This window comes from Fusarium proliferatum (genome assembly GCF_900067095.1).
Source record: "Fusarium proliferatum ET1 genome assembly, contig: FPRO_scaffold005, whole genome shotgun sequence".
NCBI classification, from domain to species: Eukaryota; Fungi; Ascomycota; class Sordariomycetes; order Hypocreales; family Nectriaceae; genus Fusarium; species Fusarium proliferatum.
In genome coordinates, this window is record NW_022194794.1 from 513,718 (window position 1) to 538,799 (window position 25,082).

Here is a 25,082-nt window from a genome sequence, read left to right on the forward strand (position 1 = left end):
GACAGAAAAAGGAAAAGACAAACAAAGATGGAGTGGGATAAGTGGTGACCGGGGCCTGTAACTCCGAGATTGATATTTTTTTTACACAGTTTGTAGATACTTTAGTTTTAATATAGAAACTAAATCTCTAAAGGCTCTTATAGCTTAGAGCATGTTTTCCTAGTGATTAATTGGAGAAGACCAGCTTGGTGATGTTTGATAATAAGAGTAATAGTAGTAATTGCTTCTATATGCTTATCGATAATAGCGCTTCCCTTTGTTCTTTTTCTTTTTCTTGCTTTTGGTTATATCTATTGTGTTTGTCTATCCTCCTGCTTTGTTAGATTGTCTTCTTCCACGCCTTTATCCTTAACCTCGTTGTCTGCCCTCTCCTTATTCTTGTTATTCTTCTTCCCCTCCTTCATTACCCCTTTATCTTCTTCATACTTATCATCCTCCTCCTTGTCTACTTCCTCCCTGCTCTCCTTACCCTCCTGTATCAGCCCCTCTACTTCTTTGCCTCCCTCATCCTCAGAATCATCGTCGCCATGTTCCTCGCTCTTCTCCTCTGCAGTCGCATCATCTGTTTCTCCCCCATGTTCTTCCTCTCCGTCTACCTCTGGCGAGTCTGGCTGGTTGCGGTGGGCCTCGAGCCAAGCCACGCAAACTTTCATGGGATGTACAGCCGTTTTAACATTGTAATCGAACCCCAAGGGATCCCCACGTCGCTGCAGCATAGGCTCGACTACAAGATCGACAGTTCGTCCGGTGGCTGCGTCACTTCCGCCAATTGCCTTCATGAACATGCCCTTCACTCCTTCAAGCTTAGGCGAGTAGGGAAACCCGCAGGTTTGTTGAGTCGTGGGGTGGTGAAAGACATGGGAGAAGACGGTCAGATTGGCGCTGAAGAAAAAGTCCATCTTGGCTACTGCATCGCTAAGGTTTTGGAGGGTTGTTTAATAATCGTTTTTCATGGATTCCTCTTCGGGCTCCTGTGGGAAGTACTGACCAATTGCTCTGGCAGTGATCGGGACCACACGGGCTGGATCAATCCTTTGACTTTTCCGTGGCGAGTCTTTGAGTGACATGTAGAACTGCATCGTGGTGTATCTCCAGTGTGGGAACATGTGAGACGCAATTACATCATCGTAGGAGAAGTCGTGTTCTGTTACTCGGGCCAGTGCTGTGTCGATAATCATAGCCATAGATCTCGCCCCTCCATACCTTGCAAGTAGCGCTCCAAGGTTCCTTGAGCCTCCCAGTAAGGTGAAGCCCAAACTATATCCTTACTCTTCTTTGAGAAGAAGTTCTCATCGATAACCTCCCAGAGCCATCGTTGGAATACAAGGGGAGCCATGTCGGGCACATCAAAAAGTTCTTCTATGTTAGGGGCATATCCAAGGAACTTCTGTTGGAGGTCCTCTCCGAGGCTGTCCCAGGGCTTGCCCCAAAAGCGAGATTCGTCTGCGAGGCACTTGATGCTACTTGCAAGGTCACCCCAGAATTGTTGTGCGTAGCCGTCTTTGCGGTCGAGAGCCAACACCTCATGAAGATATATTCTGCTCTGTTCAATTTTTCGACGGTTTTCCTTGTGTTGTTCTTTTGCTTTGTCGGCTTGCTTCTTTTCCAGCTCAGCCTTGATATACGTTAGTCTTGAGACAAATTGCTTATGTCTATGCGGGTGGTACCATACCCAACGAGCGGCCGGATCGACCACTGGAGCCTCTTTTGTGGCCTGTTCTTTAGGAGCCCCCTCTTTGGAATGTCCTTTGGAGTTCTGTCCCTCTAACTTTTCGCGCTGGCTCCCAGTAGTCCTTCTTCTCTTCTGGGGATGATGTTTCCTTGGGGCTTCGAGGGCTTCGAGGGCTTCGAGGGTTTCAAGGGTTCCGGTAGCTCGCTGAGAGCCTGAATCCGCTTAGATCTCTGCGGGGCAGTCATGTTGAGAGAGAGAAGCCCGCCGCGCTATGGTGAAACAAACATTCAGCAGCAACGCAATTGCGTAAAATCAGGCTGTCTCTGAAATTATGTATGTACTCTTCCTTGTCACGATTCTGTGCGCAGCCGAGCCCCCTATAGTGGGCAGCAAGTCAAAGAAATAAGCCAAAGGCCGAGGAACAAGGAAGCAATTATCCGTGTGTTACATACGGCTGGGTGAATATTTTCGTGGGTGGCTGAACAAACAATGCATCCTATTGACCGTATTGGTTGGGTCGCATTGTGAGGCGGGAGGGACAACAGAAGCCTTATGATCAACCACTGAAGCTGGTCTTGCAATTGCTTTTTTCTCTTTAAGATTGTTGAGACAAACGGAAGGTAACATCATCGGCTTCGGAATGAATCGTGTCAGGAGGATGTATGTCGATCAATGTTTAATTGATCGGTCTACTCAATAGTCCAAGGACGTGTTGGTGCTAGTCATCATGTCGGGCCACCTCTTGAACAAAGAAACAGTTTTCCCTCCTATTCTTTTCGTCCTCGTGACATCCACAGTTCGAGTACTCTGCCCCCCTTGGACGAGCTTTATCGAGAATCCATACCCGAGGAGGGAAGCCACTGCAGCCTTTGGCATGTGCCGTATGCCACTGAACTAACGTATCCTGCTGTTGGGCATAGGCCCCAAACCAGACGCCGGTTCCCGAAGGACGCCATAGAGTTGGAGGAGATGCCCGTTTCAGACCAGGCCAAGGATACTCACAGACTCTGTTTTCTGCCTTGTGCCACACCACAGGGGAGGGCAGCTTCACTGGCCGATATTGCGCTTCCTTGACTGTGTGAGCAATCATATTCATCCTTACCGGTCTCACAGCTTATGGTAGTTGGCCGGTCCAGAATCTGATATATCGGATAGTGGCAGACACGAAGCATGTTGTCCATAAATCCCAAAAATCTCAGATCGTTTGGATGCCTTGCTTGTGGTATTACCCAAGCTGCCCCGTTTCTTCTCAGATCAAAAGCAACCCCTCACCGTCTCGCACCTCTGCAGAAATTGCACTTTCAATCTCTTGAGATCCATCAGTCAATATTCTAACGACATGGCATCTTCCGTTCCCCAAGGACAGGCCATTCGCCGCCGAATCATACACGCGGGCACGGACTTCGGGACTGCGTGGGTTCAACGAGCACTATAATCTAGCGACGACACCAATTCGGTGTTTGATCCAGTTGTCGGCAAGATTCTGAACTTGCTAGAATCAGAAATAGCCAACGTCGGGAGAGCGATAGGTAATGGCCCAAAAGTAAGTAACGTCTAAGGCGGATGGAAGTTGAACTTGCTGACGTTGGGTCTCCAGCATGTCGTCGTGGCTGGCGGGTTTGGTCGCAGCCGCTATCTTCAACTGAAGATAGCACAAAAGGTTGAGAGCCTGTCTCCATCTACCCTTACCAATTGGTATACAGACCAGGACGGGTGGGCTCTTTCATTCGTAGCCCATGCTCTCAAGACTGACCAATTTCTACAGATGGGCCTCGGTGTGTCGAGGCGCAGTACTGCATGCTATTCAGGCACATGCGCTGTCAATGGAGCCGGGTGCAAGAGTTGAGCTTTTTGACTGTATAGGCTTGACCGCCGTTGGTGAGCCACCGAGCATGGCGTTCGATTTTCGCTGGGTTGGCGGTGAGATGAGTTTCGTGCTGGTGTATGGAGAAAACAGTCAAGTCCCATTCATCCGTCAAAACTGTTACGATTTTTGATGGGAATCTTGCTTTGCGTGGAGGAATGCATTAAGCATGGCGGCTTCGTTCTACCAGAATTGCGCTTTCTTAGTCCACTAGCAGGATAGATTGAGACCAGGAAAGACCATCAAGTGGGAAGTTCTTCACTGACATTATGAGTTCTGCAAAAGACGTATCAGTTCATCCCTGGTCGTCGCAAAAAAACGTATCCAAAGGTGCTCTAGCTCTACAATGGCTCTCTTCCGACGTCAAATGAAGTGCCAAACACACCTATGTAGTCTATAGGTAGTCTGCTCCATCCACACTAGGTACGGCATCTCCAGTGTGGCGCTAACCTATCAAGCCACACTATCAAATGCGCAGCTCCATCTCAGCCTCATCGAACTTCACATTCACGCAACTCCGTAAGTATACCTTACTCCTTCTCCGACACAATCCCAACTCACTTCGCTGCACTCTGAATCGCCTCACCTAACTCAGCGCCTACTTGCGCATCTCGCTGCGCCATGGCTACCGATACTCCAAAACTGCTCTGGAATCCTGATAACGTCAAGGATGTTGCAGAGTCGGTCGGCATCAGCTCTCTCAACGAAGAAGCGCTCAAGTGCTTGGCACAGGACGTAGAATACCGAATCGGCCAGGTCATCGTGGAGTCTCTGCGCTTCATGCGCGCCGCCCGCAGAACAACCCTCACCGTCAACGACATCTCCCTCGCGCTCAGGGCGCTCGACGTAGAGCCCCTCTACGGCTACGATTCTACGCGTCCGCTACGATACGGCGAGGCCAGTCTCGGACCTGGCCAGCCGCTGTTCTACATTGAGGATGAGGAGGTCGATTTTGAAAAGCTCATCAATGCGCCTCTGCCTAAGGTGCCGCGCGACATGGGCTTTACAGGTGCGTTTTCTGGTCGAAGCACGATTCCACCCTAACGTCTTCAGCGCACTGGCTCGCCATCGAAGGTGTCCAGCCTTCCATCCCTCAGAACCCCACGACTTCCGAATCTCGATCGCAGGAACTGCTCCCCAAGGGACCTGGTGCGAACCCTGCCTTGTCCGCCTTGGCAGGCAATGACAATGTCTCCATGAAACCATCTGTTAAGCACATTGTGAGCAAGGAGCTCATACTCTACTTTGACAAAATCCAGGCTGCTGTTCTCGACGACAATCCTGACGAAGAAGTGGTACGCCTACGGCAAGCCGCTCTCGGTTCCGTGAGAGACGACCCTGGTCTGCACCAGCTCATCCCATACTTCATCACCTTCATCATGGACCGAGTAACACACCACCTCGATGACACCTTCACTCTCAAGCAGATGATGGAGTTGACGAATGCTCTCATCGAGAACAAGAGCCTTTTCCTGGATCCCTACGCCAGTCCCCTGTCGGCGCCCGCTCTCACTTGTCTGATGGCGAGAAAATTGGGCACTGACGAAGGAACGGATGCTCTCAAAGAGCAGTATGATCTCCGACAGTTGGCTGCATCTCTGGTTGGACGAATTGCGCGCAAATACTCTGCTTCCAACACACTCCTACGACCCAAGTTGACGAGGACATGCCTCAAATACTTTCTCGACCCTACCAAACCCCCTGCGGTTCTCTACGGGGCCATCCACGGCCTGTTGGAGGCAGGAGGTCCAGAGGCAATCCGCGTGCTGGTGCTACGTAACTTGCAGACTTTTGACTCGGGGATCCTACAGCCTCTGAAGGAAAAGGCAGAGGGTACAATGGACTACGAGATGCTGGTTCAGGGCATAGTACAAGCTGTGGCTTCGCTGGCAGATCATGTCGAATCAGACACCAACGGAGTCAATGGTGCAGCAAACGTCGAGACAGAGATATCCGAACTCAAGGACTTTATCGGACCCATCATTGGGGAAAAGATTGCCTCTGCGGGTAATCGGAGACTGATCAGGACAATACTGGATGCTCGATTCTTGGATTAGAGATTTGGCACGTAATATTCACGACAGGCGAATGGCGTTTGGTTGCGAATACCTCACGAGGTGTTGGTTAGAACAGGCTCAAGCATTTCAAGGCGCTTGTGTACAGATAATAAAATTGTTTGCTCAAAGTCAGGAATGCCCTCAGGCTAATACTCGTACACGAGTTTCTCATCCTTGCCGTACTCCTTCCCTTATCCATTGTATCCTCCACTGCGAACCATGCCATCTAGACCCTTCCGTCTTCTTCAATTTTGGTGTTTTACAGGAAAGCAACCAGGCCAATAGCTCCGAGGAAACTGGCAGCCCAGATGTACTTGTCGGCCTGGATAATAGTCGTCTTGGCGAAACCCTTGCCAGCGTCGTACAGGAGGTGCTTGAAGCCGCTGATGGCGTGGTAGACGAAGGGGAAGCCCAGCGTGAACTTGATGCCGCCCTTGACAGCGAGGGGCAGACCAGCAGCGAAGCTGGCGATGCTTGCGCTCTCGAGGTGAAGTCCGACAAGAGGGGCGGCGAGGTAGGCGAGGGAGAAACCGTACATGGTCGCGGAGAGGGTGCAGCCGGTGATTCGGTTCCAGGCGGAGCTACCGAACCATGTCTGCTCGATCTTGTAGATGGCCAGATGGGGAGAGACGGGACGGTTGAGGCGCTGGTTGACGAGGATCTGGTGGCCGTCTTGCTGCGAAACCTTGGTAGAACCGACGGCGCTGCGAATGTCAGATGTGTGAGGCTCAATTGATGCTGGGGACGTACCGTAGGGGGGAAGAGGTAGAGATTCCAGCAGCGAGAGCAGCCTTGGGAATGTTCTGGGCGAAGAAGGGCTTGGTCGCGCCTATAGAGCTGTTAGATTCGGAATGTCGAGGCTCAGGTTGCGAAAGTACCTTGACGAAGAGCGGCGACGCCAACACGTTGAGCGAGCATGGTGGCGGATTATGAGTATCTATCGATTCCGAAGAGAAAGGGTTCAGCCAAGGTCCGGTCAACGAGATCGTCAGCGTCGATGCTTCAAGGGCGAGATCCGTACAGTATCTGGGTATCAATGATGATGGCTTCCTATTCTCGAGATATCGGAACGGGCCTCCTCGGCTTCTCGGTCCAATCAGCCAATGGGATGATGTCAATTCCTCATCTCGGAACGCACGTGACATGTTCTCACGTGCATAGTGTGACTGACTAAGCAGGATCGTGAGTTTTGTTGACGCGATTTTTTTTGTCGTGGTTGGATTTTCCTTTCTTCTTCAGATAGACAAGAACGTTCGCCGCACGCTGTCTAGTGTAGAGAGTGGACAGCATTGTAGGCAGGGTCTTTGGACTCGAGAACAGTTCTTAGAAGAATATTGGGAAATTGGATCCGTCGTTAATCTCGACACCTAGTTTTCCCGTCTAGGTGTCGTTTCATTTTTGAGATCTACATTCTGATGCATATGTGCTTGTGATATTGACGCTCGAAGGTGTGTTAATAGTGTGCCCGTGATTATACTGCTTGTTTAGTGGCTGCGGTTGACGACTTGAGGTGCTCAACGTGAATGCCAATTGATTATGACTGTAGCGTACTACTGAACACTGGACAACGATGGCATCACGGCTTGGATGCCGTCTTCAAGGTATAAGAACATACACCGCAGCAATGTCATGGGAGTTGGAGTTTGTGTAAGTGAACTGCGCAAGGACTCGCCATTCTGTTAGATGATTGCCGTCCTTGAAGAAGCTCTTGAGTTCATCATAGCTCAGTTCACGTTGAAGCCAGAACAAAGACAACGAAACTGACGTCAGGCTATGAAGAGACTGGGTGTTCCCGCGTTCAAGGCGATAACAACGCCCTGTTCTTACAATGCTTGTAAATCGCCATGTTCACCGCTGTCACCTCACATGCCTTTAAACCCCTATATAACTTCATCCTCTTCTGACCCACCCCAACCGATCTGCCAAGCTCACAAAGACCAGATACTCACCAACAGGTATGTTCCTTTCCATCACAATCAAAATGGCTTCCCCAAGTACTCTCATGACCGTCACCTCTCCCACTGCCACGGCCACGGCCACGGCCACACTCGATGCCCTGACACAGCACTACCACGGCAAACCCAACCACTCCGACAAGATAGTCATCATTGGCTTGACAGTCGGCATGGTGGCTCTGTTTCTACTGTTCATTGCTCCGTGCTGTTGCATGCAGTATCTGGCTCATCGGCAGCAGAGGAAGGAGAAGAAAGCAAACGCTCGGATACGTGCTATATCAGCGGCGAGACGTAATACTGCGCGCGGGAATGGACCAGCTACGGCACAGGTTTAGGTAAGTTATGGTGAGTACTGGTTCATATTCAGGTAGGTTAGATAAAAGAGAAATTGAGGTTGTTTCGAAATGCTTGTAAGTATGTGGCTGCCAGTCCCAGTCCCAGTCCCAGTCCCAGATATAGGTGACATGTTTGCAGACGCGGGCATACATTGTTCATCTTCAAACAGCTACATGATCTTGTTTTTGGTCAAGTCTATTATCTTCTTCACTTATCATTTGCTACTCATGAATAAAAAACATATTCACCTGATACATCGATCCGTTATAGTGTTTGCTCAGTAGTAGTGCTTGTCACTATCTCGTCTCCTTTAAACTTCCAACCATCCATTTGCGAACACTTTCGAGTCACCCAAGTGGCAGCGAAGAATCCTCCGTGTGCTTGCTAACAAAGTCAAGTCCTCTTGGTAAGCCATCCCCCTATCTCGCATCACCACTAACATCTCAGTCAACCGCAACAATGACAAACACCATCCACCGCCGCATGAGCGACACCAGTGTAGTCATCGCCATCGCCATCAGCTGCACAGCCATCGTCGCCATATTCTTTGCAGCAATTTGTTTCTGCCACTGGCGCTCTCGTCCCAAATCACCTACTGGTACCCGCAGCCGCGACCACGACGATTCGGATGCCAACTCTGACGTCGAGATGGACGCCATACCTGATGATGCTTTGAACCATCCTCTTGTGCGGGGGAGCAATGGTGCGGGACATGTTTATCCGGTTTTTGAAGCAACTCGTGAGCGTCATGCTCATGCTCAGAACTGAGGATGTCGAAGGCAGGGGTTGCAAGGATGGGCTGTCGGAAGATCAAGGACTAGCTATGAGGGGAAAGGAATGGTTAGCCAGATATCGGAACAATAACAAGGCCCAGAATTCTGTGGTTCATGACTTGTAACTGTTAACAAGATATATTGATACATTGCTCCCTGGTATCCGTCCCTACCAACGCCGCTCTATAAAACCAACATGCACCCTACTCCGTGGAGATTCCCAGCTCATTATCATAGCAGCACCAAACTTTTCATAAGTACAATCTCATAACCCTAACCCATATTGCCCATTGGGAAATTGCCGAATAACGAAACAGGCATCTGACTCTGCTGTTGCTGTGGCGGTTGGTTCATGTTCCCCCATAAATCCCAGTTCAGCGTCGACACATCCAGATAGTTACCCAAAAACGGATCAAGATCTGTCATTTGTTGTGAGTTTTGCGGAGGATGGGCGACAGGTTGTTGTGGCGACGGTTCTGAGGTTCTGTTCTCGCTCTTGACGACGTCTCGTAGGCGATAGATAAAGTTTGGTGTCTCGAGGGGCTGGCCAGCTGCTCTGAAGGCTTGTTCTCGGTTCTTCCAAGCTTTTAGGACGGTTTGGGCTTGGATGTAGTACGTCTTTTGGGAGATGTCGAGGAGTTCGGTGTGGTAGTGGTAGATCTTCTGAACCATGTTCCATGCGCGGTCGGCGAGAGACCCAGTCGGTCGCTGGCAGAGCTGCTTGGTCATGACTGTAAAGATATCAATCTGGAAATGAAACTTGAGGAACCAGAGGAAACCAGTTTGGTCCATCACGCCGTAAGCATCGGTGCTGTGCTCATTGTTCATCAACACAATCTTGAAGAGGTTATCCTTCTTGTCGAGAATTTCTGTTCCCCATTCTGGTTGCTCCTTCATGGGGACTAGTATCTCCCTCATCTTGCTGCAGATCATCGGACGAATGCTGAGTGCGGCGATGTGTACGTTTCCAGCCGTTGGATCAATGTAACGAGCTTCGACCTCCAGCAGATTCTGCTCCAAATTGTCCACCAAATCTCGGTACTGTTGAATACTCGGTAGAATGGCAGGATCCTGGCCTTCAAAGTCGTGTCCCATGACGGCAGCTTCTAGTCCGGGGGTTCCGTGGAGTGATTCGGCGTTGACGAGAAACTTGGCGATCTGGTAGCCGATTAGACAGAAGGCCATTTCAGTTGGACCCTCGCGGGGTAGAACGGGCTCGATTGATCCTGGGAAAAGGTCGGCGTCGTTTACGTTTTGCGGCATCTTGGTGTCCCAGCTGCTTGGGAGAAGCGAGTGGCTCAAGCCAGAAACTAGAGCGTTCTTGGCATCTTGGAGGATGATCTGCCACCACATACGTCGTCGCATTTCGGTCTCAAAGGCATTTAGTCCCAGGTAGTCGCCGTCACGGTGATAGCCCATCTTTTGCGCGATACGCACGACCATTCCACTGAGAATCCAGGCCGCATGTCGATCATATCGGTTCTGGAGAGATAACTGGAATCGTCAGCAATAGTCACACAGGGATATTGTTGTCTTACCAAGTATAGCAGCAATGCCTGCAGAGCCACCATGTCGTAGTTTTTGAGAAAGTTAAACTTTGTGAGTGCCACTTTGGTTCCAATGGTGTACCGGCGGAGAGCTTCATCCCGAGATGTTCCCAGCATCTGAAGACATTCAGCCTCGGTAAGGGATACTGTGGCCATGGTAAATATGGCGAATAACAGAGCCTGGTAGTTGAGTGGGATCTTGTTGATATCGGTAGCCATCTCCAAGGCGAATGGTTGCACTGATGGCACGTGGATGATCTTGGTCAGCGGATTGACGCGATCGACAAATAACTGCCAGAGTCTGAAGATGTGAACTGGCTCAGGCTGGAGTTCCTCGCATGATCTGGTAGCGGTATCGGCTGGTATCAGAAGATCGATATTGTAATCTGGGCTCAAGTCTTCAGAGCCCATGACACTGGCTTCTTCTGGATCATCGGTGTCGACAATTTCCCTCATCGCTTGGAGCTTGAATGGCATTAGTGCATGTTAGCAGGTCAAGTCAGTAGACTCACCTCATCGTGGATATTAGCCCAGAGATAGCTGTCCATGAATCGCACCCCGCCTTCTTCCTTGACCATCTTGCCAGTTGGTTTCCACTTGGACTGGCCATCGATGTTGGTGGGTGTCGCAGGATACGTATCTGCGGTCCCATTTGTAGCAGGCGAGTGACCAACAGCAGAAGGAGACGGTACAGAACCATCGGCGTATTGTTTTAGGAGCTGCTCACATCGTGCAAGTCTTTCCTGAAGGTCCTGATTGGGTCTCCGGCGCTTCCTTGCGGGAGCGGGAGTGCTCGGAGTACAAGTGACATTTGCCTATAGTCGCATTAATGACTAAAGCTGATAAGAAGTTGCGGCTGCAGATGCTCACCTTGATACAATTTGAACAGGGTGTGTTACGATCGCATTTGATCTTGCGATGCTGACACAAGACGCAGGCCAAGACACGAGGGTTCTTGTGCGATACAGAGCCCGGCCCGTGAGTGATATTGTTTGACATGACCGCAGAATTGAGCAGAACCTCACATAACAGTCATAGAGTCTCGTCTCGTCGTTGAGAGTTGAAGGTTGAGTAAAATATCCTATGACGCCAGCGTGAGCTCCACCTCAAGACTGTACCGTACAGCACAGTACAGTACGTACAGCTCAGGCGGGCGGGTAGCTGGGGTTCTTCAGAAGCCCGCTTCCGTCCGTTTCACTGGGGTCAGGTGAGTGAGGGGGAGGGGCAGCAGAACAGAAACGCAAACGGAACAAAGGCTCTGTCAGGACTGCAAGAGGAGGAAAAGAGGAAAACAAAGTGATGAATGTGAAATGGATATGATCGATCAGACACTCCAGAATTCTCTGGTGCAAAAAAAACGATAAGCAGGGCAGCTGACGATACCGTAAGATGCCGAGTCTACCGGTATAATGTAGAGCCGGTTTGGCTGGCTGAGGTGGTGCTTTGCTTGTCTTGTCTCTTCTGGGAGGTAGCCCAGGGGCTGGCCTATGGTTTTTCCTCTGTGATTGTTCGGTGGTTGTTGAAGATTGTGCTGCCTCTGCATAAAAGGTGGTATGAAAGGACTGAATAATAATTAAACGCGCATACCGGAATCCGCGTATTCCGTTTATTCAATCACATCAATTGACGTAGGTTTCAGGGAAGTACGGAGTACATATAAGAAAAATAAATATAAATAAAATACCCCTTTGTTTAGGGCTGTATTGGTTCAGGCAGATACTTTGTTGCCTTATTGAGTCTCTATACCGTAAATAGACGGTAAACCTGGCGCAGAGATCCAAAGGGCAAGGTTGATATAAAGCTGCCTGACAGGAAAATCGCTGATGCATTCCTTTGAGTTTCATATGGTCGATATGCTAAAATCGAATCTTCTAGCTGAAACTGACCAATGAGGACCCCCTGGACCCGAACTCGAGCCATCGCTGGATAACTTAGCGGCGGACTTTTGTCATCCAAGTCCGCCGCAACGGACCAAAGCACCAGCCCTGCCCGATGACTCAATCTGTATCAGAACTGTTACCGTATGCAGACTGACGGACATTAAATACTTAAAACCTTGATCCGATACTATCCCAAAGGGTTTGTAGTTTAGCACCCTACGTCAGACCTTTAATACTGTACATACACAACCGTCTAAAACTCTTGATCAGATATTTTCGTAAAACTTCGGATGCTCCGGAAGGTTAAGCCACTTAAACTAGGTAGATCACCTAGCCTCTCAAACCCAAACGCTCAGTAACGCTCAGTAACGCTCAGTTCACTACCTATAAGCTCTTCTCCGCAGCCTTTCCGTGATTCTCTGTGTTGCTCACTCGTCGGGTTGTGGCAACAGCCCGGTCCCATATGGTTTTCGTATCCTTGTCTATGTTTCGCGTCCTGATGATATGCCCCCACGGACGTGATATCACCGAGTGTCCGGTGAACCTATCAGGCTCTGAAGAGTGGTATAATTCATCAAAACTGACTTCTATCATGATCTGCCGCATTAGAGGTCTTGTGCCTGATTCGGGTGGGCGGGTTATTATCGTCCTTTCATCCTAGGCCAGCTGACCATTATGCAAACTGGCATGATCCTAGATTAAGCAAGGACGTCGCATAGATCGTCTGTGTATAGTGAATTCAATGCCAACTCATCATAATTACGGTAAGCCCTATGAAACAGTTCAACGGCAGTTGTCTACTGGACGTCTTCGGAGTCCGGTTAGGACTTCAGGGTCACTCCGATTTGTAAGGCAGACTTGATGATTCACACAACATGTCAAACAGCCTGTCGAAACATAGAATGCCTCTGTTATTCGTTCAGACGGGTCAACGGCTAGCATCCGAGTCGATCCGATGACGGCATCTGGTGTCGGTATCTTGTTTCAAGAGCGACGACCTTGAGCAGCCAGCTTTACTCGTTACTATAATTCTCATATCATAGCCGTAAGTGGCGTGATTGTATACCGGCTCCATGGAACGGACTCGGGTTGCGGCATGGCAGGTTTGACTGTTTGTATTGATCACTCTGAAAACATGGACCCCAGCTCTGGCCCAGAATCTCCTTCGTCTTTGTCCTCGGGCGCTTTTTCCACTGGTACCAAAGACGTTCTAGCTTTCTTGCGAACAACCCGTCGATGAGTCGAACTCTTCAAATGCTGTTTCCATGCTTCCTCCGTCATTAACACCGTGTGGCAGACTTCGCATGTACGTTTGCATGGTGTTGCTTTTGGTGGTGGGTTGCCAACTTGGGTCAGAACTTCATTAGCAATTGACGAAATCTCCGTCGGCAATGGACGTTCTTCTCCTTTGAGGAACTGCTCTGTCAACTTTACAGCCGGCTCAACGACGTTCTGTCCATACGCAGAGACATCCGTACTGTCCAGGAGATACATGTTGTTCATAGCTTCTGGGCCAATCTCTCGTATCCTCGGAATCTGCTTCAGTCTGATCCAGCGAGTCTGATAGACAGCATATCGTCTCGTTGCCGACTTCATCTCTTCAAGTCCTGCGCTCTTCAATTTCTCGAGCTCCGCAGCCTCTCGTCCCTCGTCAACAGCAGACAAGTATGGCTCGAATTGCTTATATCCAATTGACTGCCATATCCCCTTTGTCATGTCGAGACGTTGGCCTTCTGCTTCCTTTTTATGCTTGAATTCGTAAAGTTCTCGGACTTCATCCATGAGTCCACTCGACTGCATCTTATCGACTCGCTTATCGAGACGATCTCGCAGGACATCTCGTTCCGAGTAGACCCAGAATAGCAGATTCTCCCAGGGCTCCTTGTTGGCATCTTGCTGTGCTGCTTCTTTTCGTGCTTGTTGCTCAGCATAGTATTCGGATGCTCTTTTGCCGCTCCGAAGGTAAATCTCCAGGGATCGCTGGATCTTGCGACGATCCTTGGGGTGCCATCGATCGGCCATGACAGGGTCAACCTTTCGTAGCTCATGGAGCATAACTTCGCCTGACTCTTGAAGAATTGGGAACGACTTGGACATATCCAGGTCTATGTCATCCAGAATAACCTCTCTGAAGAGTATAGGGTCGACATAATACTGTGAACCACCGACGAGGATGGGCAATCGTCCTCGGTCACGAATCTCTCGTATTGTCCGAGTCGCTTCCCTCTTGAAATCATCAACATCCCATGGTTGCTCATCCAAAGAAATATGTCCAAGAAGATGATGAGGAATACCACGCCGTTCTTCAGCGGTGATTTTATTGGTGATGATTGGCAGTCCATTATATAGCTGCATAGCATCGGCATTGATGATTTCACCATTCAGCCGAGTTGCAAGTTCAACTGCCAACTATATCCGTCAGAGCCATTCTATCATGGGTGAAGCCACACTTACATCTGACTTGCCCGTGCCCGTTGATCCTAGCACAACCACCAGGGGTTCTGCTGGAGGTTTTCTAGACATTGTAGTGACATTTCGCCTGAGAAGAGGACCCAGGCGACGAAGCATCTAATTTAATAAAGTCATAAATATTGATACCGATACTTGCCCTTGTCGGTTTTCCACTGTGAATGAACAAATATTGAGTCAAATCCTCAAATGTTCCAGAACAGGCAAAGCGGAGTCATTTGACGGAAAAATTACGGCGGGGTTCGAAGCTTAGCTTCAATTGGTCTCAGAGGCTGAAACCCCTTTGTTCACAGCTAGCGAGCTCCCTATAGGCTAACTATAGGCACATTTTACCTGGAGAAGCTCAGGGAATGGAACCTTAGCTGGAGCTCCCATCTCGAGTCGCCCCTGGAGGTCACGTGCCTCTCCACTCCCAATATTGGACACATCTACAATTTGGGCACATTGAAGCCAGATCGCCAACCTCCGCCCCCCCAGCTCTCCTTTAATTATTCTCCCATCGACCCTTCAAATCGCCTGGGCTCTTCAAGCTCAGCATCTTCCTTTTCTTTCCATTCTTTCTTCCCCTTATTGGATGAAATAGTCCAATTCTTGTCCTGTCCCTTTAGTATTGTTGCCCACCATGAGTTCCCGTAAGTTGTTCTCCTTGTCTGGAGCTGAAAGCTCAAACCATTTGAGCTCGCGCGACATCACGAAATGGCGCGCAATTGCCAATTGGTATCGCGATCATCGGACAAAAAGCTAACAGTGGCTGCGCCCGATAGTACGATTCCTCGATCTGGTCAAGCCGTTCGTGCCGTTCCTCCCAGAGGTTCAGCAACCGGAGACCAAGATCCCCTTCAACCAGAAGCTCATGTGGACGGCCCTCACCCTCCTCATCTTCCTGGTCATGAGCCAGATGCCTCTCTACGGTATCGTCTCCTCCGACAACTCGGATCCTCTATACTGGCTGCGAATGGTCATCGCGAGTAACCGTGGTACACTGATGGAATTGGGTATCACCCCCATCATCTCCTCTGGCATGGTTTTCCAGCTCCTTGCTGGCACCCACATGATCGACGTCAACCTTGACCTCAAGTCCGACCGCGAGCTCTACCAGACCGCCCAGAAGCTCCTGGCCTTCATCCTCTCCGCCGGTACTGCTACTGTCTACGTCTTCTCCGGTCTCTATGGACCTCCCTCCGACCTTGGTGCTGGTATTGTCTTCCTCCTGATCCTCCAGCTCGTTGTTGCCGGTATGATTGTTATCCTCCTCGACGAGCTCCTCCAGAAGGGCTACGGTCTTGGCAGCGGTATCTCTCTGTTCATCGCCACCAACATCTGCGAGTCCATCATGTGGAAGGCTTTCTCTCCCACCACCATCAACACTGGCCGTGGTCCCGAGTTTGAGGGTGCCGTCATTGCCCTCTTCCACCTCCTCATGACCTGGCCCAACAAGCAGCGAGCTCTCCAGGAGGCTTTCTACCGCCAGAACCTCCCCAACATCATGAACCTCCTTGCTACCATTGCCGTCTTCGCCGCTGTCATCTACCTCCAGGGTTTCCGCGTCGAGATCCCTGTCAAGTCTTCTCGCCAGCGTGGTGCTCGTGGATCTTACCCCGTCCGCCTGTTCTACACCTCCAACATGCCCATCATGCTGCAGTCCGCTCTTTCTTCCAACGTCTTCCTTATCAGCCAGATGCTCTACTCCCGCTTCTCTGAGAACCTCCTTGTCCGTCTCTTCGGTGTCTGGGAGGCCAAGGATGGTTCTTCTCAGCTCCACGCTACCTCTGGTCTCGTCTACTACATGTCTCCTCCCCAGAACATGAAGGAGGCTCTTCTCGACCCTATCCACATGAGCGCCTACATCGTCTACATGCTCGGTGCTTGTGCTCTCTTCTCCAAGACATGGATTGAGGTTTCTGGCTCCAGCCCTCGCGATGTTGCCAAGCAGCTCAAGGATCAGGGTCTCGTCATGGCTGGTCACCGTGATCAGTCCATGTACAAGGAGCTCAAGCGCATCATCCCTACTGCCGCCGCCTTTGGTGGTGCCTGCATTGGTGCGCTCTCCGTCACCAGTGACCTTTTGGGCGCTCTTGGCTCCGGTACCGGTACTCTCCTTGCTGTCACGTAAGTTTCTCGTCTTCAATTCTTAGGCACAACACTAACAAATTACAGTATCATCTACGGTTACTTCGAAATCGCTGCCAAGGAGGGTGACATGGCCGGTATGAAGGGCATGATTATGGGCTAAACAGCCATTTCGAACTAAGGCACGATTGATTCCGCCTTTTGTTGTGGTCCGCTAAGACGGGCGTTTGTGTATCAACAGTAAAGAGGAAGAAAAGATAAAATAGTTAACATGTTTTTGTTTCTTTTTGCTCAACAAGCCGGAGGAGTCGGGGCAGTGATGTCATCTTGGCTGGGAAGGAATTGGGACGGTCATTAAAGGCTGTCGTGTCAATATTAACAAAAATAGCTCAAGAGCTGTCATGACGGGTTGGTTGGAGAGGGACGCCATGTCTGAAAGCCACGTGTGTGGTACGGATGAGCTCCGTTGTAACTCAAGAACGATCTATGAATGACATATATTTAATGCCAATTGTGCAACGTCCGATTTCGCTTGACTGTCTGCAGGGTAGTTAACCTAGGAATGAATAAGAGATGGCTGTAACCCTACTGTGCACCATTATAGGTACACAACCATGGAGTAAACAGTATCTACACCAGAGTCTTGTTCACGGATTGTCTCAGCACTGCAGGTCTCACCGGTCCTGCAGAAGTGAGGCCCTCGCGTCACGGTCCAACAGGAACACACCCAGTTCAACTGCAAGGTCATCAGACTTCGATTGGTCAAAGACGTTGAATGTAACCGCTACACGGCATTAGAACGTGGGGGAACCGTTTCTCCCCAGGGACCTGGAGTAACGATAAGGAACGAGAGTAATAGCCGGCGGTGAGGGATAGCGAATCACGAAAGAGGGGGTTGTGATCAACCCGACAGTTTACATGTGTTGAGGCTGAATGCACGACACATATCTTGTTGTACGAAGGCTGTGTTGCTCGACAATGTGATTGTTGCAAAGATTGCGATGATAGCACGGTATATATAGAGCCTCAATGGCGTTTTTGACGATTGATAGGTGAGAAACAAAGTTATAAGCGATTGGATGAGCCGTATGTCCTGCATATGGTAGAGCTACGGACACAATTGTGATGGGTGCGCTCAGACCACAGGGTGGCATGTAAGCTGTTGAAGACATGATCCCTGTCCACAGAGACGCAAGACTTCAGCTCATGTGGTGTTGTTGTGGAGATGGTTCTTTCTAGGGTAGTTTGTGATGGTGATTGACTGGAACGTTTGTCGTGAATTGCATGATATGGTTAGGATGCAATGGCAATTATTGATCAAACAAGGAAGAATATGTCTGACCTTGATGGATGATTTTTGTCTGCTACAATCCATCTGGGTAGACGAAAGCACAATCACGAGCCTTAAATGGGGACACTGCATAGCCCGTTGGTGTATACAGGCAGAGGGATAGAGGGTGATTGTCAAACGTTTGATGGCAGTCAATAGAATAATTGGGTATTAATCAGGCTCTTTCAATTAAACTTCAATTGTCAACGATCACGATCCATACAGGTACGTGCGTGGAATTAGTCTTGACTACTGGCATTCTACTCCGTACTGATTCAATATCGCACGTTCCTACGCGTCAACTTACAATGTTTACCACTCCTTGACCCTTTGACCTCGCCCTTTATTTATTCGAGTCAGTCCATCATTTTACAGTCTGTCGGTATTAATTCCGAGGCAATGTCTCATAACGTCACGACTGATACCTGTTAGATAAGGCTGTCGGAGCGGGTTACCTGATGCAAAGGGCACTTTTGTAGCGGTCGGTTAGGTATCTTCAAGTTTGAACGCTAACTGGGTCTGTGTGGTCAGAATACCTTGTCTAGACATGTCTGAGTTTTGGCTCAACGTCGATATCCTTGTGACCTTTTACAAGGATTGTTCGCTATCAATCAGTAGTACTTGAATGTGCAAACATTTGTAGCATTCAATTGACATTCAATTGATTGTGTTGATTTGAGAATCTGACACCTGCTTGAAACGGAGTAGACGATGATTGTCCCCGCAGCCCCGTCATACAGTATTCAATAGGTATAGAACTGGGGTAACATACAGATTGCTCGCATCATTAATTGCCAATGTTTGTCATGACGACTTGTGAGAAATTTGTAGTGGGTAAATGGGTCCAAAGGATGGATCGTTGAGGCTAGAGGTTTTCCCAAAGTTAATTCTGTACGAAGAAATAGTCAAGGAATAACCGAGACAACTGAATCCAAGGCTTCCGCAAAGTTACAGAGCAGGGCAACATTGCATTCATCATCTGTAGGGATCGCATCGCATCGCATCGCAGCCATCGTTACCTCACCTACTGAACTGTACCTAGCCTAGGCCATCGCTGCCCCACTAAAGCTTCATAGCTTGCATCTCACTCCCTGGACACCGACACATGCCCTCCACTTTCCTCTCCCCCCGGTGCATCCAACAAGAGTAAAGTCTTGTCCTGTCTTGTCTTGCGTGCGTGTGAATCCATAACGTATCTCGGACTTGTGTTGTTTGGGCCTGGCCTAGTCTTCCCCGTTCGTTCGGTTCGGTTTGGTTCTTCTCTTCAACGGCCGCCGCACTCTTCGTCTCTTCCTCCTCTTTTCTTAGTTCCTGCAAGTCACGGTCAAAAACTTTTTGTTTCGACTGCATTCTTCATCTAATACTTCTATTGGCATCAGTACCGATATTCTTTCATTTTTTAGTTTCTTGCAGAGTATTCTTTTGGTCCTTTCACGCTCTCTACAAAGACGTCATTCGTCGGAGAGTGTTCAGAGTTCGCATACAAACTCTGACGGCATCTGATCGATGATCAGCACGACAATCTGCGACCTCGGCATCATCATACGGTTCGATTGAGCGCTGAACGACTCAAAAACTGCGATCGCAAAGAAGCGCAACTGCGGTCTTGAGATTGCAATTCTTGTCGACCATCCGGGTTCTACAATCGCTCACGTCACGCCACGCTCTATCAATGGTGCTTGCAAGTAACGCTTGACCGGGATCATTGCGACAAAGCTCCGACAAGACTGCACAATACCTTGACTGCCTCGAGACCTCCGGCGCCGCAGCCACCGCTACCGGTCCGACGCACGCGTGCAACCCACCTTGGGTCTTGATAACCACCTGCCCGAGCCCGTTATCTGAGAACTCTTTTGACGCACAATCCCGTCAATTCATTGTCGCGACATCTCGAATTCTTGCTTTCCGCCTCTGCGGCAGTCCCCCACACCAGTGAGCTCGACACGAGCATATCTCTGAAACCATGGGGTTTGCGCAGTGCAATGGAACTATATGGGAGATTGATGACTTTAGCGTCTGCTTCCGAGTAGAGTTTGTGCTCCCTTGTCTTGACCCCTGCCCTGTGGAAAGCTTGCTGACCGTTTTTCTTGTACTACTCTAGCTACCTGCAGATTCTACTGCCTCTGATCGCCCTGTTCGTTTCCGTTGCGCTTTTGGCCTGGACAGGCATTTCCCGCCTGCTAAGCTCCTGGTCCAAGTCCAAAGCTAGGTATCAACAGCTTGCAAGCGAGGACCGACGCCACAGCCATACCGATCTTCCTCCCGAGCAGGTTGACGATTCTGATGACGATGATGGGCTTGAGATTAACGGCGGTCGATTGGCCCTTGTCAAGACCACTACTCGTGGTTCTATAGTCCAGGCCGACACACCTGCTGGACAATTGGTTTCGCAGGTCGTCGAGGAACTTGCCATCGCTGGCCTCATTGCTGTGAACATTCTTCAGCTAATTGAAGGCAGCAAGGGACGTCACAGCCGCCCTGCAGCTATTACTGGTCTACTGATTTGGATTTACGTTTTTATCCTCTCGACTCTGCGTCTGGTGCTTGGTGCCCTGAAACGGCGTGGTCCTCATCTTTGGAACCATACAGCTTTCCTCTACGGCTTCAACTGGGTTCTTTCAATCTTTCTTTTTCGATCCGCCTTCCTCCAAGATGACATCAGCCGAACGGACAAGATCACGACGATTGTGGAGTTTGCACTTATTACACTCCTTTTCTTAATGGCAATGACCACTAGAAAGGGCAACAAAACAGTACGCTTGGAATGGGAGGACGGAATTGAACCCTCACGCGAACCATTGGCCAGTCTGTTTTCTCTGGCTGTGTTTGGCTGGGTTGATGCGATTGTCTACAAGGGCTGGAAGGCTCCGATGGAAATGGAGCATGTCTGGAACTTGTTGCCAAAGGACAAGGCCGCAGCTGTCATTGCTGATTATCGCCAGATGAAACGAACTGGTTCTCTTGCGGTGCATCTGCTCAAGTATTTCAAGCGGGACCTGCTGATTCAATGCGCCCTCGCCGTCCTCGCCGGTCTCTTTACGTTTGCGCCAACCCTTCTTCTGAAAGTGATTCTCGAATTCGTGGAAGACTATAATGCAGGATTGGAGGAGAAAACCGATACACAACTACCGATCAATGTCATCTGGCTTTATGTCATTGGCCTTCCTGTAGTCGATTTAATACGTTCCTACGCCGATAACCAAGCTCTCTGGATTGGTCGAAAGATCTGTATCCGTGTCCGAGCTCTTATTATCGGCGACATTTATGCCAAAGCACTTCGCCGCAAGGCTTCCACGGGTAAGGACAAGGTGCTGCTTGAAGATAAAGTTAGCCCTCCAAAGGAAGACGAGACACAGAATGGGTTTGTTGGAAAGATTAAGCGGGCCTTGAGCATGAAGAAGGACGATAAGAAAGCTTCTCCCAACGATGCTGAATCTGCCAACGAGAGCATCAAGGACGACAAGAAAGATGATTCTGGTGACGAGCAGGCCAATCTGGGTACCATCATCAACCTCATGTCTATCGACAGTTTCAAGATCTCCGAAGTCACTGCGTACCTACACTTTCTGTGTGCTTCCGCTCCTACGCAGCTGGTCATTGCTGTCGTACTTCTCTGGCAGGTCATGGGTCTTAGTGCCATCCCCGGTATCATCGTCATGGTCCTTCTCCTGCCTGTCAACTACGGTCTTGCTCGGGGTTTCACCATCACTTCGAAGAGAATTCTTGCAGCCACCGACAAGCGTACTAATGTCACCAATGAGGTCTTGCAAAACATTCGCATCATCAAGTACTTTGCCTGGGAACAGCGCTTTGGCCGTATCATTGACGAGAAGCGTCAGCTGGAACTCAAGGCTTTGCGTTCGAGGTTCATGGTCTGGGCACTGGCTGTAGCTATTTGGAACTCCGTGCCCGTCCTCATCACCTTCTTCTCGTTCCTTGTTTACACGGTCGTCGAGAAAAAACCCCTGAAGCCATCAATCGCCTTTACAGCTATGTCACTCTTCATGCTCCTCCGTGTCCCCCTGGACCAGTTTGGTGACATGTTCGCCCACGTCCAGGAAACCAAGGTTTCCATCGATCGTGTGGAGGACTTCCTCCAGGAGGAGGAGACCGACAAGTACATTCAGCTTGGCTTGGATAATGTGGATGACGAGGGTGTCAGGCGAATTGGTTTCAGCAACGCCACTCTCACTTGGGGTAGCAAAGACACTGTTGCTGAGGACAGTGCCCGTGCTTTCCGACTCATGGATCTGGACATTGATTTCAAGATCGGTAAACTGAACATCATTGCAGGCCCTACAGGTTCTGGAAAGACATCCATGTTGATGGGTCTTCTTGGTGAAATGACATTGCTAGAAGGAGGCGTTTATTGTCCCGGTGGCCGCAGCCGAGAAGACGTTCATCCTGATCCTGAGACTGGTCTCGCCAACACGATCGCCTACGTCGCGCAATCCGCCTGGTTGGTTAATGCAAACGTCCGCGAAAATATTCTCTTCTCTGCGCCATTTGACGAGCAACGATACCGCAATGTCATTGTGGCTTGTGCACTTGAACGCGATCTCCAGATTCTCGACCACGGCGACGAAACACTGGTCGGAGAGAAGGGTATCACACTTTCTGGTGGACAGAAGCAACGCATTTCTCTTGCTCGTGCCCTCTACTCCAACTCTGCTCATCTGCTACTTGACGACTGTCTCAGCGCTGTTGACTCACACACCGCGCAATGGATCTTTAGCAACTGCATTCGTGGACCCCTCATGAGAAACCGTACTTGTGTCCTCGTCACACACAACACGACGCTTTGTGTTCCTTCTTCCGATTATGTGGTCCTTCTTGAGAATGGCCGAGTTGATATCCAAGGTCCTTCAGCTGAGGTTATTGCTTCCGGCAAGCTTGGCGAGGAGATTCAAAAGTCTCACCCCGGCTCAGCCAACCCCTCGCGCATTCCTTCTCGTGTTCCCTCCAGCGTCGGCGATGATGAGACCACTGTTAACGGCCAAGGAGATGCTCTCGATGGTGTTGATAGCTCTAAGAAGGACGCACAGAACAAACCCAAGAAGGATGCCATGGAAGAAACCAAGGCCACCGGGTCAGTCAAGTGGCCCGTTCTCAAGCTGTACCTTCAGTCCATGGGCCCTTGGTGGTTCTGGATTGTTGCTCTCTTCGTCTTTATCTCTCAGCAGGTCTCCGGATTGGCCACCAACCTCTGGGTACGTGTATGGGCGAACCAATACGTCCATGGTACAGCAGAGTCAAAGGTCATGCCGGCTATGTACTCTTCTACAAAATTCAACGCTGTCGGCTTTGCCAATGTTGTCCGACTTGGCTCTGTGGAAGACCTGAAGTCTCTCGATGGGTCCTTTTCTACGCAAGACCACCCGCATGGGGTCAATGCTATGTACTACTTGACCGTTCTCGCTGCTATTGGAATTGCCGGTGCCCTGGCAGCTCTCTTCAGAGATCTCTGGATCTTCCTGGGTTCCTTGACGGCATCGAAGGGCATTCACGATCGGTTGATAGCCTCTGTCACGCGAGCCAAGTTCAAGTTCTTTGATGTCACGCCACTAGGCCAATTGATGAACCGATTCAGCAAGGATCTGGAGGCGGTTGATCAAGAAATTGCACCCGTGGCAATTGGAGTGATTAGCTGCGGAATTTCTCTAATGATGACCGTTGGCCTGATTGCATACATCACACCCAAATTCTTGTACGCCGCTGCTGGTATTGCTCTTCTGTTCTACCTCGTCGCCTCTTTCTACCTCCGCGCCTCTCGTGATCTGAAGCGTCTTGAGGCAGTTCAGCGCAGTCCTCTGTTCCAGCAATTTGGAGAGACATTGAGTGGCATGACAACCATTCGAGCGTATGGTGACGAGCGAAGATTCATCCGGGACAATCTGGAGAAGATCAACACTCAGAGTCGACCCTTCATTTACCTGTGGGCATGCAATAGATGGCTGGCCTTTAGGGCTGATCTTGTGGGAGACTTGGTGGCCTTCTTTGCCGGCATGTTCCTTATCCTTAACCTTGGTAAGACGGATGCAGGAGCTGCGGGTATTTCCCTGAGCTATGCCTTGAGCTTTACTGAGAGTGTGTTGTGGCTTGTACGCCTTTATGCCATTAACGAGCAAAACATGAACTCTATGGAACGAATCAAGGAGTATCTCGATGTCGAGCAAGAGGCGGAGGCTGTCATTGAGAACAGCAGACCTCCAGCAGACTGGCCTCGTAAGGGGTCGGTCGAGTTTGTGGACTACACAACAAGCTACCGAAAGGAGCTCAACCCTGTCTTGCAGAACATTACACTCAAAATTGAGCCACAAGAAAAGGTTGGCATCGTTGGAAGAACAGGTGCAGGCAAGAGTTCTCTGGCCCTGGCGATTTTCCGGGCGCTAGAGGCAGACAAGGGCAAGATTCTTATCGACGGACTTGAGATTGGCAGCATTGGTCTGCAAGATCTCCGAGAGAACATCACCATTGTGCCTCAGGATCCTACGTTGTTCCACGGTACAATTCGAAGCAACCTGGATCCATTCGATCAATACACAGATGATCAGATCTTTGCGGCGCTTCGACGAGTACAGCTCATTGGTCCCGATGAGCCTCTAACATCGCCACCTACGCCTACACAAACCCCTGGCTCGCCAAGCTCACCAACTGCCAAGACCAACAAGAACATTTTCTTGAATCTTCAATCACCAGTCGCGGCATCAGGCTCGAACTTGTCCCAAGGACAGCGCCAGCTTCTGTGTCTTGCTCGAGCCATGCTCAAGTCTCCCACAGTGTTAGTCATGGACGAAGCCACAGCCTCCATCGACTACGCCACCGACTCAAAGATTCAAGAAACAATCCGCGAGCTCACAGGCACAGTCATCACAATTGCTCATCGGCTAGCGACCATTGTAGATTACGACAAGGTGCTGGTCCTCGACAAGGGCGAGGTGGTGGAGTATGCTCACCCATGGGAACTCATCAACAACAAGGATGGTACATTCCGAAGTATGTGTGAGATGAGTGGTGAGCTGGATGTTCTCCTCAAGGCGGCGAAGAAGAAGTGGGATTCTGGACGCTTGGTGGACGTTGATCCATAGGAGGAGAAAGAGAGGCTACCGCGTATAGAAGAGGAGGATTA

The 25,082-nt window shown here is 50.0% G+C and overlaps 9 protein-coding genes across 9 annotated transcripts; 4 read left to right on the top strand and 5 right to left on the bottom strand.

The window, feature by feature from the left end:
- Positions 1–290: 290 nt before the first annotated feature.
- FPRO_10418 (uncharacterized protein) lies at positions 291–899 on the bottom strand (the record flags this gene model as incomplete). Its single annotated transcript, XM_031231381.1, has 1 exon — positions 291–899. One exon carries the CDS (start codon positions 897–899, stop codon positions 291–293), a length of 609 nt encoding a protein of 202 aa, XP_031081423.1.
- Positions 900–935: 36 nt separating this feature from the next.
- FPRO_10419 (uncharacterized protein) lies at positions 936–2,195 on the bottom strand (the record flags this gene model as incomplete). The annotated part of the gene is made up of 4 exons (XM_031231382.1): positions 936–1,144; positions 1,204–1,615; positions 1,673–1,884; positions 2,177–2,195. The coding sequence occupies 4 exons, from the start codon at positions 2,193–2,195 to the stop codon at positions 936–938; spliced, it is 852 nt and encodes a 283-aa protein (XP_031081424.1).
- Positions 2,196–4,157: 1,962 nt separating this feature from the next.
- FPRO_10420 (uncharacterized protein) lies at positions 4,158–5,593 on the top strand (the record flags this gene model as incomplete). Its single annotated transcript, XM_031231383.1, has 2 exons — positions 4,158–4,545; positions 4,590–5,593. The coding sequence occupies 2 exons, from the start codon at positions 4,158–4,160 to the stop codon at positions 5,591–5,593; spliced, it is 1,392 nt and encodes a 463-aa protein (XP_031081425.1).
- Positions 5,594–5,852: 259 nt separating this feature from the next.
- Positions 5,853–6,511, bottom strand: FPRO_10421 (uncharacterized protein; the record flags this gene model as incomplete). The annotated part of the gene is made up of 3 exons (XM_031231385.1): positions 5,853–6,297; positions 6,344–6,422; positions 6,472–6,511. 3 exons carry the CDS (start codon positions 6,509–6,511, stop codon positions 5,853–5,855), a joined length of 564 nt encoding a protein of 187 aa, XP_031081426.1.
- A 1,063-nt stretch (positions 6,512–7,574) lies between these two features.
- Positions 7,575–8,652, top strand: FPRO_10422 (uncharacterized protein; the record flags this gene model as incomplete). Its single annotated transcript, XM_031231386.1, has 2 exons — positions 7,575–7,814; positions 8,332–8,652. 2 exons carry the CDS (start codon positions 7,575–7,577, stop codon positions 8,650–8,652), a joined length of 561 nt encoding a protein of 186 aa, XP_031081427.1.
- Positions 8,653–8,930: 278 nt separating this feature from the next.
- On the bottom strand, positions 8,931–11,203 carry FPRO_10423 (uncharacterized protein; the record flags this gene model as incomplete). Its single annotated transcript, XM_031231387.1, has 4 exons — positions 8,931–10,151; positions 10,196–10,669; positions 10,717–11,019; positions 11,075–11,203. The coding sequence occupies 4 exons, from the start codon at positions 11,201–11,203 to the stop codon at positions 8,931–8,933; spliced, it is 2,127 nt and encodes a 708-aa protein (XP_031081428.1).
- A 2,003-nt stretch (positions 11,204–13,206) lies between these two features.
- Positions 13,207–14,607, bottom strand: FPRO_10424 (uncharacterized protein; the record flags this gene model as incomplete). Its single annotated transcript, XM_031231388.1, has 2 exons — positions 13,207–14,493; positions 14,539–14,607. The coding sequence occupies 2 exons, from the start codon at positions 14,605–14,607 to the stop codon at positions 13,207–13,209; spliced, it is 1,356 nt and encodes a 451-aa protein (XP_031081429.1).
- Positions 14,608–15,175: 568 nt separating this feature from the next.
- FPRO_10425 (putative endoplasmic reticulum insertion protein SEC61) lies at positions 15,176–16,786 on the top strand (the record flags this gene model as incomplete). Its single annotated transcript, XM_031231389.1, has 3 exons — positions 15,176–15,185; positions 15,318–16,662; positions 16,711–16,786. 3 exons carry the CDS (start codon positions 15,176–15,178, stop codon positions 16,784–16,786), a joined length of 1,431 nt encoding a protein of 476 aa, XP_031081430.1.
- A 3,130-nt stretch (positions 16,787–19,916) lies between these two features.
- FPRO_10426 (putative YBT1-Vacuolar, `full-size` ABC protein transporting bile acids) lies at positions 19,917–25,041 on the top strand (the record flags this gene model as incomplete). The annotated part of the gene is made up of 2 exons (XM_031231390.1): positions 19,917–19,984; positions 20,055–25,041. 2 exons carry the CDS (start codon positions 19,917–19,919, stop codon positions 25,039–25,041), a joined length of 5,055 nt encoding a protein of 1,684 aa, XP_031081431.1.
- Between the last annotated feature and the right edge of the window lie 41 nt (positions 25,042–25,082).